Consider the following 17231-nt stretch of genomic DNA (forward strand, 5'->3'; position numbering starts at 1 on the left):
AGCATTAGCTTCTGCGTTACATGTTAGTTGAACCAATTTGTGACACTCTCAAATCGACTAAGCTATACGTTAGACACACCAACCCCCTACTAAGTGGCATTCATGTCAGTGAGGGCACTGGCAGGGTCACCAGTGTGTGGGTTAAAGTTGAAAACAGTTTACTGCTGACCAGTTGTGTATGACCTCAATGACACTTGAATACCGTATGAGTTGCTGATATACACCAAACTGTTGTCGCTCGGACATGGCCTACATATACGCATGCGCGTTCTGCATCATGCAAATATTCACGTTAATGCGAATTGCACCAAGTGGGGATTCCCCGAACTGACGTACTGTTAATGGAAACATCAAGTACATGACGGCAGCATACACGTCTCTCAGGAACTACAACGTCGTTATTTTGACACGAATTAGAGACATATATTCTATAAAGCACATCAGAATTGAAATAGATATGTTATACTCAACCGCTTACGGAGCTTCATTGCTGACAAGGACAATCTTCACTGAGATCGTAAGGAGAGGCAGTTCTCATGACAACCATAGGAAATTATGCAACGCCCTTTTCGTGCATTTGACGTGTAAGTAAGTATTAATACATTTGCTGACCCTTCTTAATCTACAATTTTGAAAATGGATTCCTGCATTTAATCTGCCTTGACCATGTTCTTTTCGGAGAGTATTTTAACATTTCGTACACTTATGACTTCGTTCAACAACATATAGAATAGCATTCACGTAAAATGACATTATATCGAAAGTGTAATATTGAAAGTGTAATTGTTCGCTTTGTCTCAGGTTCCGGAGATAATCTGTAAATGAAACCTGTGTGTACGTTGTCGCGATGACGTTGATCGTTTTGGAACACGTAAACATGTACATGACGAAACAACTAACGGAGAAGAGGCGTTATGCTGACCCTTCTCTATAGCAAGATATACATTCCATACACTCCGTGAACAATCGCAAAATCGGTGCATTAATAATGATTTCAAAGGTCAAGTTCAAGGTCGAGCAACAACTTACGTCGGCCATACGAAATTAGGCAACTTCACACTTACTTTCATCATTTGAAATCAGTCTCTGTGCTGTGTCTTAGGAACTGTTTTTTTGTTCTTTTGTTTTTGTTTGTTCGTTTGTTTGGTCATGTTTGTTGATACATTGTACAGACTGCATGGCGGTATATCTCTCATAGTTAGTATTCAACCGAACGTTCACAGTCGGTTGTTCTTGAAGCTATTAATTCCGTAACATATACATGGTTCTTGTTGATACTTAACTATCTTAACATATGTGATTTTCCAAGTCGTGTTTGTTCGTTTGAGAATATGTACACGGCTCTGAATTACACTAAGTCTCTCGTCGCGAATCTGCCCAAAGTACACAACAGGTTTGCCCTTTGACAACGGCTGTAAGACTAGTAATGTTTACACAGTGACCGTAGTGTACGTCATTTGTAATGTTCGTTTTAATCGAGCGTAATACCTTAATTACTCTAAAAACGTTACATCTCGAAAATAATTCTATTCAAAAATGTATTTTTCCTGAAATATTGTTAATCACCCACTTGCAACTTCACTGTTATAAAAATCCATGATCTCGCCATGAGACCGCTTAGTATATTTAAATTGACTTTACCCTGGATCACTTATCATGCTCTAAAAGCCATAAAACTGCAGTCACCCATTGTTGTTACGACAATGGTTCCATTGCGAACCAGCTATATAAGAGGATGAGAGACATGTTGTAACGTACGCCTTTAAACCTTCTGACCTAAACCCAACCTGAAGATTGTAATTTGTACGAGCAACAACCATAGGCGGCGATAGCTCTCCGAACACGTGGCGGCAAGCCAACAGCTAGACTTGTTATACGGTGTATAGCCGCTTACTATACACGTCTACAACATGGCTATTATTAACACTTGCTAATGCAATATTTTGGGCAGAAAACCACATTTTTCCTTACCTGTTGAAGTTTTAAGACCAAGCTTTAAAGTGCATTTTTTTTGGCGCCACAATATTAAAAGCCAAACATCTGTTTGATGCTCAAACTTTCCTAGACGAATCGTTTACCCATGCATTCTCTTACAAATGAACAATAAAATAGCGGGTCACAACGCCACATATTTGTAATATTTGCGATATTTAAAATTTAAAATGCCTGCAATTCCTGTATTAACTCCATCGGTAAAATTGAATGTTCGATTTTCACAAAAATTAAGACAGTGAAAGTTTTTCTTACTTCAAGAGCTTTAACACTTTCACTGCGTAATTAATTTTTATACGTGCATTCCTGTGCGTAGTTTTCTATGGGTATACGGCCTTATAAATATTGATTTACATGCATGTGCTATATCTTCGTAATTATTTGAGTATTCGGGACAATTTTTTCAGTGAGTATTGCAATATGACAGAGCATCATAAAAATGCACAAAAGGTCATGTGACACGCCTTGAAGATCACGTGATCATGGCGGCCATATTAGATTTTACCCCCAAAAATCAAAAAATGTTGCATTTTTTGTTATTTCAATATATAAATGTATTTTTCTCAGCGTAACACTTTAAAAATTACCACTTACGTTTTATCAACTCAAATTCAGTAGGAGGAACACATACGCTAAAACAAATTCCACGTGAATGAGATTAATATTCATATTTATTACAAGTTCATCTTCGAACAACAGGTATCATCTGACATTCAAAAGAGAGCTATGTTCTATGTAAGCTTATATACTGGTTGCCAGTCCGATGTGTAATTGTCATTGATAGACTGATGCCGTACAACATCCACAGGATACCCCATCAACGTTTGTGATGTCAGTCACCGGTCCTTTGTCGCACTTTGTCGCATGCTCAGATTGCCTACCTTCCTGTCAGTGTCTTGCTTGCGATCTCTTGTGTTTGCTCAGCTGGTTTGGGAACATATTCAAGTTCTGTATTAGAGTTGTAATTTGAAATTTGACTTCAGTTTTCAGAAATTTGAGTTCAGTTTAAAGATCAGTGACAATTCCACTATTTGTGTCTAGAAAAGCATGCTCAAGGGCTTTGTCGGTGTTAGACTGTGCCCGGATCGCCATTTTTAAATACCCTCTGAGAGAAAAACAACCACCGATCACACGATCCTTACAAATCACGGCCGAGAAATGACCGAATATGGCGGCATTTGTTTACAAATTTGGCGCGCATGCTCATTTAGGTTTGACCTCTACCTCGTATACTACGCTAGGCTTGAGGAAATAGTCAACAAACATGATGTAGATCAAACAAAGCCAACGTATATCGAACGCATATAAACGCGTACGTTCCTTGGTGCGTTTACACGCCTCCCACAGTCTGGCCGTTGGCGCAGAATGCACCCTCCCGCGGTGAAAGTGTTAAAATGAGCCCCCACAAGTGGTAAATCAGAATAAAATTATAAACGTTTGAGAGCCCGGATATCTGTCCCCCAGGAGCGTTCTACCTTAAAATGTTCTACGTTATATTAGCACATACCTTCTGTTCAAACAAGGGAAGGTGGCAATTCATGCAACGTGTGTGCCTCATCGCAAAGTACGATAGTAAATAACTTGCATCGGCAACAAATAGCTCATGGAGGAAAGTCATAAAAAACAAACAACTTTTGCTAATTAAGACTCCCTGAAACTATCATTGACGTTTTTTTGTACCGGAATCAACTAGTGAATTAAAATGACACGACCCTATTTGGTACACAAAATTTTCAGGAGTGAACTTCCATTGAGCGTGACAGCTCGATTTTGGTTTCTGGTTTTTAAACGTTAATGTCAACGAATGAATGAGACCGCTTTGTAATTTTGCCCCAGATGAAGTCCTTAGAGGGTCTAGTATGACGTATTCAGTTCAAATATCGTTTTAGCACGTTGCCATTTGACCATTATTACTCTGAGTCATTTTTTTAAATGTAACATACCTCTTTTGTCAGCAGACCGAGATAATATGATGAGGGTGGCAACTGCAGTCTACCTGGTAGCTCTGATCAATCTATTGCGTGCAGTAACAGGTAAGTTGCAGGGAAAGCTTATTTATCGTATTTTGTTATTGACAGCGCACTAACCTAATTGACCAAGTGTGGAAAACGTGAAGACGGCCTGAGAATAATAGCAATCGTCACTTATAACCACAAGCCCTCCTACAACATCAGCGGAATGTTAACAATGCTTATCTTCCTTTGTTTCCAGAAAAAATCTAAGACGACTCAACTCTATAGAGTAGAGTGATAGGTGTGAACCTTTTAATTTTCTTATTTGTTCTACCAAAAAAAGTAGACGTTGATGTTAAAACAGAAATATTTAACACGATTGGAACTAATTTTGGATAATTTGATCTTTATATTTTTTTAATTTCTCAGAATTGTTGGGTGCCATTTAGCTGAATGTTGCAATATTACAAATTACTCGTGAAAACAAGTGTTTAACTTCAAAGAAAAGCAGATTAGGCCTAGGTTACAATTGTAGGTTAAAACGACCTTACTTCACAATACAATTATTTCTTTGTGTGACTACATGAATAAACAAATAATGTTGAGTCATTTGTATTTCTTACTCTGACTATCGCGGAGCAGGTAACGACGCCGACACTTGTCCTACACTACCCTGTGAAATAACGGGAGGTGTGTACAGAATAAGCCATCATACGAATGTGTCTGTGCTCCGGGATTCATTGGAAAATACTGCCATGATGGTGAGAAATACAAGCAATATCTTAATGTAGGGAAATCAATATTTGAATGACGTTACAAGGGTTTCATTTTTGTAAAACAATAATATTACTTTATATGGAATATGTAAAGAGCTCCGGATAACATATAATTTTGTTTGTTTGTTTGTTTGTTGTTTGTTTGTTTCGTCCTTTGTTTGTTTATTCATTCATTAATTCATTCTAATTTTTTGTTTGTTTGTCTGTCTGTCTGTTTGTTTGTTTGTTGTCCGTTTCTGTTTTTTTGCTTGTTGTTTGCTTTAATATGGCAAAATTACAGCACACAAAATCAATTGCCTTTCCACTGCTTGACCCTTATCGCGAATGCACCATTCATTCATGTACAATGCATCTGCATACATAGAAACTCTGTTTTTAGCTAATTCATTTTGCTGTTGTTGTTTTTTTTTTCCATTTTTATTCAGTTGAATGCAATCAACGGACAAATATTACCAAAATAACAGATGTCGAATCACCTTTTTACCCAAAAGATTACCCGATCTACAAAATATGTGAATATTCTTACACAGCGGGAACGGGACAACTTATAATGGTAAGATTACAACACGTTAAAGATTACTGTCGAAATTTGACTTTACTGTTTTTGATTTAAATCGTTTGGCATATTTTTCTTTGTGCCAATCGTTAAAAACATTGACATATGCTAGACGATGTGCAAAATATCATTTTAAGGAAGCACATGTTAATAAATGTTTTCTGTCGGTATGTCATTACATAGCTGAACTTGTCAAATTTTGAGTTGGAAATGTCAGAGGAATGTAAGAAGGACTACCCGACAGTGTTCGACGGAAGCGACGAAACTGGTCCGCCTCTCGGTAAATATTGCAGGAACAAGACGCAAGGGTCAATTACAACAACTGGACGGCGAATATTCCTAAAGTTCAGATCAGACGGGTCCAACGTTGCGAAGGGTTTCCATTTGACGGTCACGCCCATTCAAGATGATGGTACACCCCTATCGACAAGGACTGATTACACAGGTCTGTTTAACCTGGCTGTTTGCCAGTAATTCCTGGCGTCCCATACACCGTCAAAAATGACGATCATGTCTGTATTGTACACGCAACGCCTCGTAGCTCGGACATAAGAAAAGTGCGGGACAAGTTACAATAGAGCCTTACGGTATAGAATAGTGAATCACATCATGGTACAATACAATACAGTACAGTACAGTACAGTACAGTACAGTACAGTACAGTACAGTACAGTACAGTACAGTACAGTACAGTACAGTACAGTACAGTACAGTACAGTACAGTACAGTACAGTACAGTACAGTACAGTACAGTACAGTTCAGTACAGTACAATAGAGTAGAGTACAGCACAGCACAGTACAGCACATTGCAGTACAGTACATTATATTAAAGTACGGTGTGATACACTATTCCCCACCACACCACACCGCAGTAAATAAGAGTATAGTAGAGTACATCACTTGACAGAACTGTTCAGTAAGTACATTACGATATAGCACAGCGCATCACAGCACAGCACAGCAAAGAGCAGAGCACTACAGTGCAGTGTACTACAGTAGAGTAGGGCACGTAGAGTTCTGTACAGTATAATACAGTACACCACACAAAACCAAACAACACCACAGTAAAGTACCGTTCAGTACGGCAAAGTACAGAACAGTACATCACAGCATAGCACAGCCGAACGCAGCACCATACAGTACAGGACACTACAGTACAGTACAGTACAGTACAGTACAGTACAGTACAGTACAGTACAGTACAGTACAGTACAGTACAGTACAGTACAGTACAGTACAGTACAGTACAGTACAGTACAGTACAGTACAGTACAGTACAGTACAGTACAGTACAGTACAGTACAGTACAGTACAGTACAGTACAGTACAGTACAGTAAGCAAGTACAGTACAGTACAGTACAGTACAGTACAGTACAGTACAGTACAGTACAGTACAGTACAGTACAGTACAGTACAGTACAGTACAGTACAGTACAGTACAGTACAGTACAGTACAGTACAGTACAGTACAGTACAGTACAGTACAGTACAGTACAGTACAGTACAGTACAGTACAGTACAGTACAGTACAGTACAGTACACTACAGTACAGTACAGTACAGTACAGTACAGTACAGTACAGTACAGTACAGTACAGTACAGTACAGTACAGTACAGTACAGTACAGTACAGTACATTACAGTACAGTACAGTACAGTACAGTACAGTACAGTACAGTACAGTACAGTACAGTACAGTACAGTACAGTACAGTACAGTACGTGTAATACAGTGTAGGCAGTAAAGTGCAGTGCAGAGTAGTACATTGCAGTACATTACACTATAGTAAAGCAGGTACAGTACAGTACAGTACAGTACAGTACAGTACAGTACAGTACAGTACAGTACAGTACAGTACAGTACAGTACAGTACAGTACAGTACAGTACAGTGCAGTGCAGTGCAGTGCAGTACAGTGCAGTGCAGTACAGTACAGTACAGTACAGTACAGTACAGTACAGTACTGTGTAATACAATGTAGTGCAGTAAAGTGCAGTGCAGAGTAGTACATTGCAGTACATTACACTATTGTAAAGCAGGTACAGTACAGTACAGTACAGTACAGTACAGTACAGTACAGTACAGTACAGTACAGTACAGTACAGTACAGTACAGTACAGTACAGTACAGTACAGTGCACTGTACTGCTTTAATTGCATATTATTACATGATTTTTTTTTGAAATCATAACGCGCTATTTATAACCATTACTAAACCATGGAAAGCAACTCAACAGTTTCTATAAAAAGTCACACAATAATGCTGATATCCTTTGCCTTTGTCCAACCACCAGAACCTTGACTTGACAACAGTAGTGTTATGCTATCTTTTCATTTCCATAAAATAATTTGGTATATTACACGATTCCATTTCTAACTTACTTGACCTTTGTTTCCTGCAGTCAGGGAAGATGACGAAACAAAGGCAAGGGGTGGTAAACTGTCTTCTCACCGAGCCTACCCGAACGGTTCCGAACTTGTGAAAGAAAAATACGAGATCGATATCAGGAACGACGGAGTTTACGACCAAACATACGTAAAATTTACAGATATTACTTTATCTGAGGGGATTGATCAAGGTAGGATGTAGCTCATGTACGTACGTATGTGTGTACAGTGTGTGTGTTTAGGTACATAGCTATGCAGACAAGTTTGTGCGTTAATTATGTAAGTATTTATGTTTGATTGTTTGTGTTTTCCGTTCATTTTTTTGTTATTGTTGTTATGACTGTAAGTGTGATCAAAGTGCGGGTAGTTTAAAAGGATTTAAGTTTGACCTTTGAGCTGCTGTGGCCTGTTTTATTTCTGTCATTCTCATAGTTTGGTGGTCTTCTATGCGATATCGACGCTTGCATAGGTGTGCTATATGTTCCTTTTAGATAAACTTAACAAGTCTTTTGAGTGTTTTCTTGGATTGAATTAAATTTTCATAAATCTGCATTTTGCGGTGAAGCACATTGAGGTGTCTGTGCTATATATGTTGCTACGTACGGATGGAATTTTACAGCGTTCGTCGACCCATATCTCCAGATCCAGATTGCAACATCGAATCTTACACAGGAAGACATGGCTCCGACATAAACGATGGATTTGCTCATAAGGTCAATAAAGTGGAAGAATGCTGTCAGCTTTGTAATGAAACTGATGCATGCGTGTCTTACGGCTTTGATATCAGAAGCAAGAACTGCTGGTTGAAAGACGACATGCCCTGGCCGACGTATTCACCTGACTTCCACTCAGGTAAAGTACAAGTTGATACATTAGAGCTGAGAAGTATTCATCATTCTGTAAAACTGTGTATGTCGTCAGACAGCTTAAGACGATAAAAGTTATATAGGGACATATACATATGAAGTTAGGGGGAATGTTTATCTGAGGCGTTTGAAGGATATTTTTCCTAGCCATGGAGCGAAGTGTATGTAAGAGCAAGGTATAATTGATTTAGGGTAATGCCTTACATGTCAAGGAGTAATATTACGATATTTAAACAACACAGAAACCAGTGTACTGCGACCTTTGTGTGAAGTCGTGGTAAAGGGACATGATTCGCGATTTTCTCAGCTTTACAAATATTATAGTATTAGTACATCACCAATCCAAAATTTGATAATATACGATACAAATCTGCGAATAACATTTTCTCTTTTTCGAACAGGCATCATTACGCCATGTGACAATAGATTGGAAATGATAAAGATCTTCAGTGATGGTAAACTGATTGGCATAGTGTGCCAGGGGCATCATGGGAATGGCTTCGTCTCAAGCGGCAGAATTACACTTGAAATGCACATCAGTGACGCTATTCAAAACGAAAAGGGATTCAAAGGAATCTATACACTGTTCTACATGTCAGGTAAGATTGGCGTACAATGAAGAACACGCAGTTTATTGTGCTCAGTGATTGTGTTAAGTAGCCAATTATCTCGTGGTCACTGAAAAGCACAAATACATGTCTATCTCATCTGTGCATCAGTAGCACCAGAATTTTGTACCTGATTCACATACGACCGACTATTGTAACATTTATTAAATCTTGGTTGAAAAGGTAACATTATGAAGCTTTATATGCTTTATTTTGTGACCAGATGAAGATGGAAAGTGCAGGAATGAAAACGACTACCGGTGCGAAAATGGACGGTGTATCTCCGAATATCTCAGAGATGACTATCTTGACCACTGTGATCACCACGGGAAAGCCTCGTGCCTTAAAAGTACTTCAGTAGGTGAGTGGCTGGAAATCCCAGAAATGAAAAAAAGAGTCTCATTTGGTATTGATCATTCATTTTCCTTAAATTTTATGTTAACTGCAAGATTAATGTGTTGAAATTTCGTTCCCTGTCTATCCACGTAGAGGGATGCCTTAGATCAGAGAAATCAAAGTAAAGCATTACCTACGGACCCGGAGTTTTAAAAAAGCTGAGTTTTGGGCCTACATAGTTAAAGGACTACGATACGTAAGAAACATCTTGTAATTAAGTTTACATAAACTCTGTCTCCTAGACCAAGACCAAAAATCATACAACAAAATATTATGATTTTAATCCTCTCAAAAAACAATAAATTATTGAAATAGAACATTTAAAGTCTTAAGTGCTGAGGGATTTCATGGACAATATGCGCTATAGTCATAGCGACACACCTCCGGAGAATAGCATTCGTTATCGCTGATATTGTTCAGTGATCGTGCAAGGATCTCATGTTTTACTTGCTTTTCTTACAGTACTGATATCGCTGATTATGTTTATTCTGGTCGATGATTTGCAGTTTTGATGACGTTTTGATAGTATTCACACAGCAGGGGACGTACTCACAGTTATGGTGACGTTTTATGACTCAATACTCTTCACATCATTGGACGCGTTCGCCTTTCTAAATTGAGTACTAGATACTACATCTACGGAACAAGATTATTGTTTATTTGGAAAAAAAACAGTAAATAATAATTGCTTGCATTATGCCTTGAACAACTATTTCGGCAAATGACAGGCATTGTCATACATAACCAGGGGAAGAATAGAAATGACGAATAATCAACAACTCCATTCTTTAAAAGAAACGTATAACATGTATCACAAGAACGACCCAGCTAAGGTTCATAATAACTTCTATATCAAACGAAAATACTCATTTCCGTCGATTTAGAATGAATTGTTATACTTCATCAGTGTGAAAAGTTTTTAATCTAAAAACTATTTAAAATCAAAATCATTATTTCAGCAGTTTTTGTTCCTTCATTAGAAAATGTTGTCTTAAGAAATTGCATAAGAACATATGTGAAAATGTGTATATAGTTTTACAAGTCTTTATTCTATTGCCATTGATAAATTTCTTCATTGTAACTGATCCCCTCAGTATTTATCTTTCTGTATACATAGAAATAGCTTTTTGAACACTAATTGTTTGAAGCTTTGAGCAAGTACCCATAGTATGGCGGTGTCTTTATTTTACGTTACTTGAACCCGCTATTAAACTTACGTTCCCTGAATCATAGTTTGTATCATTTATATTTGTAGACTGAAAGATCCGTCGCTGAGGACGCTCCCTACGCTCCCCTCCTCCTAGGACTGGACGCGGTCTGTCACATGCGGCAGCGAGATGAAAGAACGTTAGTCACGCCTACAACTGTTTTGGTCGCTAAAATATGTGACGTTTTATGCAGATTGCTGTTGAATATTTATTGAACTCAGAAGGGGAGCGTAGAGAGCGCCCTCGAGCGACGGATCTTCCAGTCTATTATATTTGGTGAACTTCAGTTTCTAACACTTACTCTGTACTTATTTGTGACAAAACGTTTCTAAAACTGATCTTTTATGCATAAACATAACCGCAGAGTTGATGAACTAGACAACATGTGTATGAATCAACGTGTTCTGAGTGTCTCCTTGTTTCATCAAAATATTGTTACTTTGAACCAATGACAGTTTGACACAACCTTTGCACCCTGTATTGTTACTGTGATTTATCATCCATCAATAAAGCTACAAACTGTGATTATCAGTAGCGTACTTAACAATCGATTTTCTCAATGCTTCGTTCATAACTAAGTTGTTAAGCATTGAGATAGAAAAGCTTGCACGCAAAATAGGGTGACAAGCAATCTCTAATAAATCTACCGTTCGGAATTATCGACAACTTCTGCTTACTCGTCAGTTTGTCACCAAAATTTATGAAAAGTCGATATGCTCAGTTACAGAGTGGTTTGGTCGGTGCACGCATCGTTTGGGTTTTAAATGTCTTTTGTATAAAAGTCAAGGACTGCAAAGTTTGAAGGAAAGTTATTTCAAATTTGCAGTAAAGCACATGTGACGAAAGTAGAAAGCCGCGAAAAGACCGGGTAATAACCATTTGTTCCTTGCTCTGAATGACGTAATGCACATATGGGGCTCCTACAATTTCCCAAGCCAAGTCTGTTTCTAGATAGTACTTCATGGATACGTTATCTGCGCTTTGATGCTGCAATAAAACGAATCCAAATGACGATTGAGATATTTACGTCTACGTTCAATTTGATGAGAGACTCTGAGGCAACGTGAACGATATGTGTAGTGCAGTCATCTATTGACGACAGAGACGGCGATGTCAGAGCTAGAATGCTAATGGCGGCAGAATATTTGGTCTGATTAACCTTTTTTCGGGTCACCAGTCCGTTTAACCTTTATCAGTACGGACACTGAGATACAGTGGAATTTGAACACCTGCATTTAGGAGGTAGTGTGCACTTAGATATGCACCGCCACACGGGAGCCGTCAACATCGTAAAGCGATAAATTTAGGAGTTAGGGCCAGACACAAATCAGCTTGAATCCTGGCTGATTATGAGTGCGTGACTATTGTATAACTGGTGTAAGTGCGATATGCGAATCGGGGACTAACTAGCTGCATCACTTTCAGCTATCCTCAGACTCCAGTCAAAAAAGTTTACTGGGAACAACAATAGTACTTCCTTTGTGAAAAAAGCGGACAGAACAGCCGATTTTAAACAATCGACGTAATGCTTTATTCAACGACTTGAGTCTAGAGCTTCATTATAGCATACGGTGACTTTTGTGACGTTTCCTGCGACTCGATGTTTAAATCCTTACCTTTTCGCTCAAGGATATGACCTACTGTTATAGGATTGGGTCGGCCTGCCAATATCAGTGTGGTTTCCTAACACCCATACAAAACTTAACTCACACCTCAAAACTGCTTACCATACACCAATGATCATATTCCTGATTTATAAGTTAAACCCTCTCCTGATATCCGTTGTTGTATCATACATTTAATTTTATATATTTTGTATCAAAATATTAACTCGAATACAACAGTCATTTAGTTTCGTATTACACAAATATACTATGTACATGTATTCTTTCATACATAAACCACATTCCGTCAGACAACATGACTCATTTGCTCGATCCCTAACCCACTGATAGTCGGGCCGCAATCTGTTGGGCCCTGTCGAGGGGCACCTTCTAAAGTTACCCAATAGGTGGTAGATCTGGTAAGGGGATATGCGTGATCTGTGTTTTTCTACTGAAAAGGTAAGGTATTCTCTCAAAAGAAAAGTTGACGTTTACACAGTATACCGACACGCCAACTTTGAGGTTGCCCGTAGACTGGACCTCGAAACCAAGGCTGGATGTAGGCCTAACTGCATAATGGTACTATAGACCCTCCCTGCATGAGGGAAATTTGTTATATCTTATTTTTTCTACTCGTACACCCTCAATGACACTCGTAGGTACCCTCGCAGCAACTACTCAACGGGTTGACTACCTGGCGCTACCTTTGTGAACTTGAAGACACTCGTAGGCACCCTCTCAGCAACTCCAAGGGGTAGACTACCTGGCCCCGATTTCATACGCATAAAAACTCGTACATTCTTATCTCACAGAGCCTCTGTTGAGAGATGTAATTTTCCTTTTTGGTCCTATACACAGAACATCGGAATAAATACCTAATCTAGCGAACGGTGCTGTCAGTTTCCAACTCGCTATGTTACAGGGAGAAAAACCACGATGAAGATGATAATTAATATCCGTGTTGCAATAAGCAGCTTACTAGACTAAAGTAGCTTATCAAAAGAATGACAGTAGCAATGTGCGCTGGCGGCTACACTCTGGTAACTAAGAAGCCAACTATGCCAACAAAATGGCCAAGAAAATGTAACATAGCAAAAAAAAACAATGTCAAAAGAGGCGAAGAAGAGTGGGAAAGAAGTAACACTTGGTAAGACAGCAAGAAAAATAGACAAAGGCGGGACATTTAAAAATGCAGAACATCCCTGACAGGTGGTACAGGGGCTGTTGCACAAGAGAGATGAGCAACAGAAAACAGACGCTCCCGAAAAAGCCGGCAAACTCGACTGAAAAAAGAAAAGTCGAAAGCTGTGACCTGGCTTGTCAAACGTTGTATACTCTATAATCTCTATGAAGCAGGAACAGGAGGCAACAATGGGAATTAGAAGTTAAATGCGGTGTATAATTCGCCGAGGAGGGCTACCCCTGTCGCTAGTTAGTTTGTGAAAGCTAGAGTTACGGCCGTGGTTTGGTCTCCTAGTAGTTGTTTACCCGATAGTCTTCTTGCATGCACTGAAACGTATGCTTGGTCAGCGGCCGTGGGTTGAGGAGGTGAAACCATGGCGTATCCGCTCGGCGCTGAGTTGCAATGAGGAGAAATCTAATAGACATGACTCTTATTTATACATACTTAATTTGCATATGGCGTATTGATGTCGCCATGTGATGCGGCTTTCAATAAAGAAATAATGTTGAGTCGTTCTTAATTCAACTCTGACTATCGCGGAGCAGGTAGCCACGCCGAGACGTGCCCTACACTACCCTGTGAAAATAACGGGACGTGTATACAAAATGAGACGTCATACGAATGTGTCTTTGCTCTGATTCAATGGAAAATACTGGCATGATGGTTAGAAACAATTAGATTGTTTATTTTGTCCGTTCTGGTCTTTTTGTTGATATGACTGTGAGTATGATCAAAATGCGGAACATCTTAGAACCTCAAACCGCTCACTCTAACATATTTCACTTGGGTGTACAAAGTATACAGCGTGTTGTCATAAGAACACAGGATAGATATACAATTTACCTTGTACAATCTAATTATAACTATAAGTTGTGAAAACGGCTGAGTTTTACAGGTTAATTTTCACGTTATTTTTGTTTCCGGTTGCAGCGGCCTGTTTTAATACACCAACTGTTACAATTTGCAGGTTGACTAATTTCCTTTAGATAAACGAAACAAGCCTGTGGCTGTTTTTAATGCTTTGGGTGAATTCACACATAACTGCCGATATCCTCAGATTAAGATTGCAACATCAAATCCTATTCCGGAAGATATGGCTCAAACATTTACGATGGATTTGCTCATTAGCAATGGAGTGGTAGAATGCTGTCAGCTTTGTAATGAAAGCGATGAATGTGTGTCTTACGGCTTTGATATCAGAAGTAAGAACTGCTGGTTGAAGGACTCAATGCCCTGGCCAACGTATTCACCGGACTTCCACTCAGGTAATGTACAAATTGATACATTAGATGTGAGTATTCATTGATAGGTGAAACAGTGTGCAATTGGCAGACAGCTTCGGAAGATAAAAAAAATACCATCATATAGATCGGAACAGATGTTTGAAGCCAACGCGAAGCATATTTTTTCTAACCATACAGTTATCTGTTCACGGGATTATGGTATAATCGGCATAAGGTAATGCCGTATATGCCAAAGAGTAATCATACGATGTTTAAACAACACAAAACCTAGATTAGTTAGACCTTTTTGTATAGTCGCAGTGACGCCGCATGCACTGCATATTATCCTGACGCCAAGTTTAGAAGTTACAAGAAGAATAGGAGTATAACACAAGCCAAAGCTAAAACCAACGCAGTGCTGAAATATTAAATTTTGTCATTATGATGGCAACATAAGCTTCATATTCTTAACTTTATAAATATTATAGTATTAGCGCATCATAGATCCTAAATTTAATATAAAATAATTTTCTCTTTTTCGTACTAGCCATCATTACACCATGTGGCCATCAATAAAGGAATATTATACAAAGGGCATCATTGGATGCTAATCAAAACGAAAAGGGGTTCAGAGGAATATATACACTGTTCTACATGTCAGGTTATATTGAGATAAATAATAATCAGCTGCCAGTATTTCAAAACTTGTATATATAGTTATTAAATCCTTTGTTAAATTCTAGCCAGGTTCGCATCATCAAACAGATAATTTTAGCATTATTTCCAAGTAACATTGAACCCCCAATGACAGCGTCCCATGGTTAAACCGATCAGATTTTATAACGATATATGGCGGTTTCCCATTACCTGTCTCTTTGTGCTTGTAACTGAGGCGGGGACCAGCCAAATGCCTGTGCTCTTCACATCATTGGACGCGTTCGACGTGCTAAATTGAGTGCAAGATACACCACCATTTGATCCTAACGAAAATCTTATTTATTGAAAAAAGGAGTAAACAACGATCGTTTGCCTTGAATCACTAATATATATATATATATATATATATATATATATATATATATATATATATATATATATATATATATATATATATATATATATACTATATGACTACTCCGTCCTCAGTAAGACCCAAGGACACTCCAGCTAAGGTTTATAATATTTGTATATGCTACGGAAATGTACATTTTCTGTCGTTTTTTAATACATGTTCGTGGTTAATCAATATGAATGGACTTTTTCGTCTTTAAAATATAAACAAAGAAGATTTCAGTGGCTTCTTTAAAACCTTTAATTGTTTTTTACATATTGCAGAGTACAAATGTGAAAACATGCGATGTGTATGGTTTTTAAGTCTTCATTCTGTTGTTATTCTATTGTCGCAGAACCTGTCAGTATTTCTCGTTCAGTAAAGAAAAGACGTTGAAGCATTGATTCTCAATTGAGAATTGATCGAGTACCTACATGAACTAGAGCAGTGTCTTATTTTACTTGATTTGAACCTGTACGCAATAAATTACCCACTCCAACTCAGTCAGAACAAGGATATAGAAAAATAATCGTTAATACGTGTGATTCCTATGGTTAAGCGATGGTTTCTAAAATGTCTCTCTACTTACGCGAGATCCCAAAACCAAGGGAAAGCCTTACTTACCGTCTTCTATGAATACACATAATCGTAAGGTTATTAGGGTGAATACGTACGCGCATGGGTCAACGAATCCTTTGTGTCTAGTCGTTTCATACCAATGTCGTCACTTTGAATCAATGACATTTTGACACAACCTTTGTACCCTGTATTCTTACTGTTTCTCTGTCAATAAAACTACAAATCATGATTATCAATAGTTTACTTCAGTCTTGCGATTATCAAAGAGGCATAACTGAGTTGTGAAGCGTAAGTGCATGTTAGAAATCCACCTGGGCTTAATCACCTGGTGCTGTTGTTATGTGTAAGACAAGCACTACCTTGTTAGCCATCTCTTATTAGACTGGTTTTGAAATCGCTTCATGTCTACTTCGTCGTCGCCGTGTATTCTACAGGTGTATATAAAGGCTATGAGCTGAATTACAGAATGTTTTTGTCTGTACATGCAGCATTGGAAGATGAACTTCAAAACAACAAACAAACAAACAAACAAACAAACAAACAAACAAACAAACAAACAAACAAACAAACAACAACAAACAAAGTTCGAATTGTTTAGCCAGACTTGTCTTATTTAAGTCACCAGTCTATTCAGCATTTTAAGTACTGATACTGTGTAGTCTGTGAGTAGATAAGTATCACCAGAATGGAGACGAAAACGTTGTAAAGCAATAAATCGTACAGCAAACGCCAAGGTACGCCGCCTTTTTGTCACAGTTACGGTACTGTCATTTGAAATAATTGTTAATCATAATGATAGCGATAACTATCAAAGCACTCTACGGAACAGAATATAAAATAATCAGGTTTT

At 38.3% G+C, this 17231-nt stretch overlaps 1 protein-coding gene across 1 annotated transcript; it reads left to right on the forward strand.

Annotated features, from left to right (window-relative positions):
- Positions 1-368: 368 nt before the first annotated feature.
- LOC139128854 (uncharacterized) lies at positions 369-11290 on the forward strand. The gene is made up of 10 exons (XM_070694561.1): positions 369-588; positions 3948-4025; positions 4587-4705; positions 5146-5273; positions 5460-5721; positions 7678-7854; positions 8306-8515; positions 8931-9128; positions 9361-9498; positions 9996-11290. Exons 4-10 carry the CDS (start codon positions 5271-5273, stop codon positions 10043-10045), a joined length of 1038 nt encoding a protein of 345 aa, XP_070550662.1. The 5' UTR covers positions 369-588; positions 3948-4025; positions 4587-4705; positions 5146-5270; the 3' UTR covers positions 10046-11290.
- The last annotated feature ends 5941 nt before the right edge of the window (positions 11291-17231 follow it).

The sequence above is a fragment of the Ptychodera flava genome, unplaced genomic scaffold (assembly GCF_041260155.1).
Source record: "Ptychodera flava strain L36383 unplaced genomic scaffold, AS_Pfla_20210202 Scaffold_74__1_contigs__length_588402_pilon, whole genome shotgun sequence".
NCBI lineage: Eukaryota > Metazoa > Hemichordata > Enteropneusta > Ptychoderidae > Ptychodera > Ptychodera flava.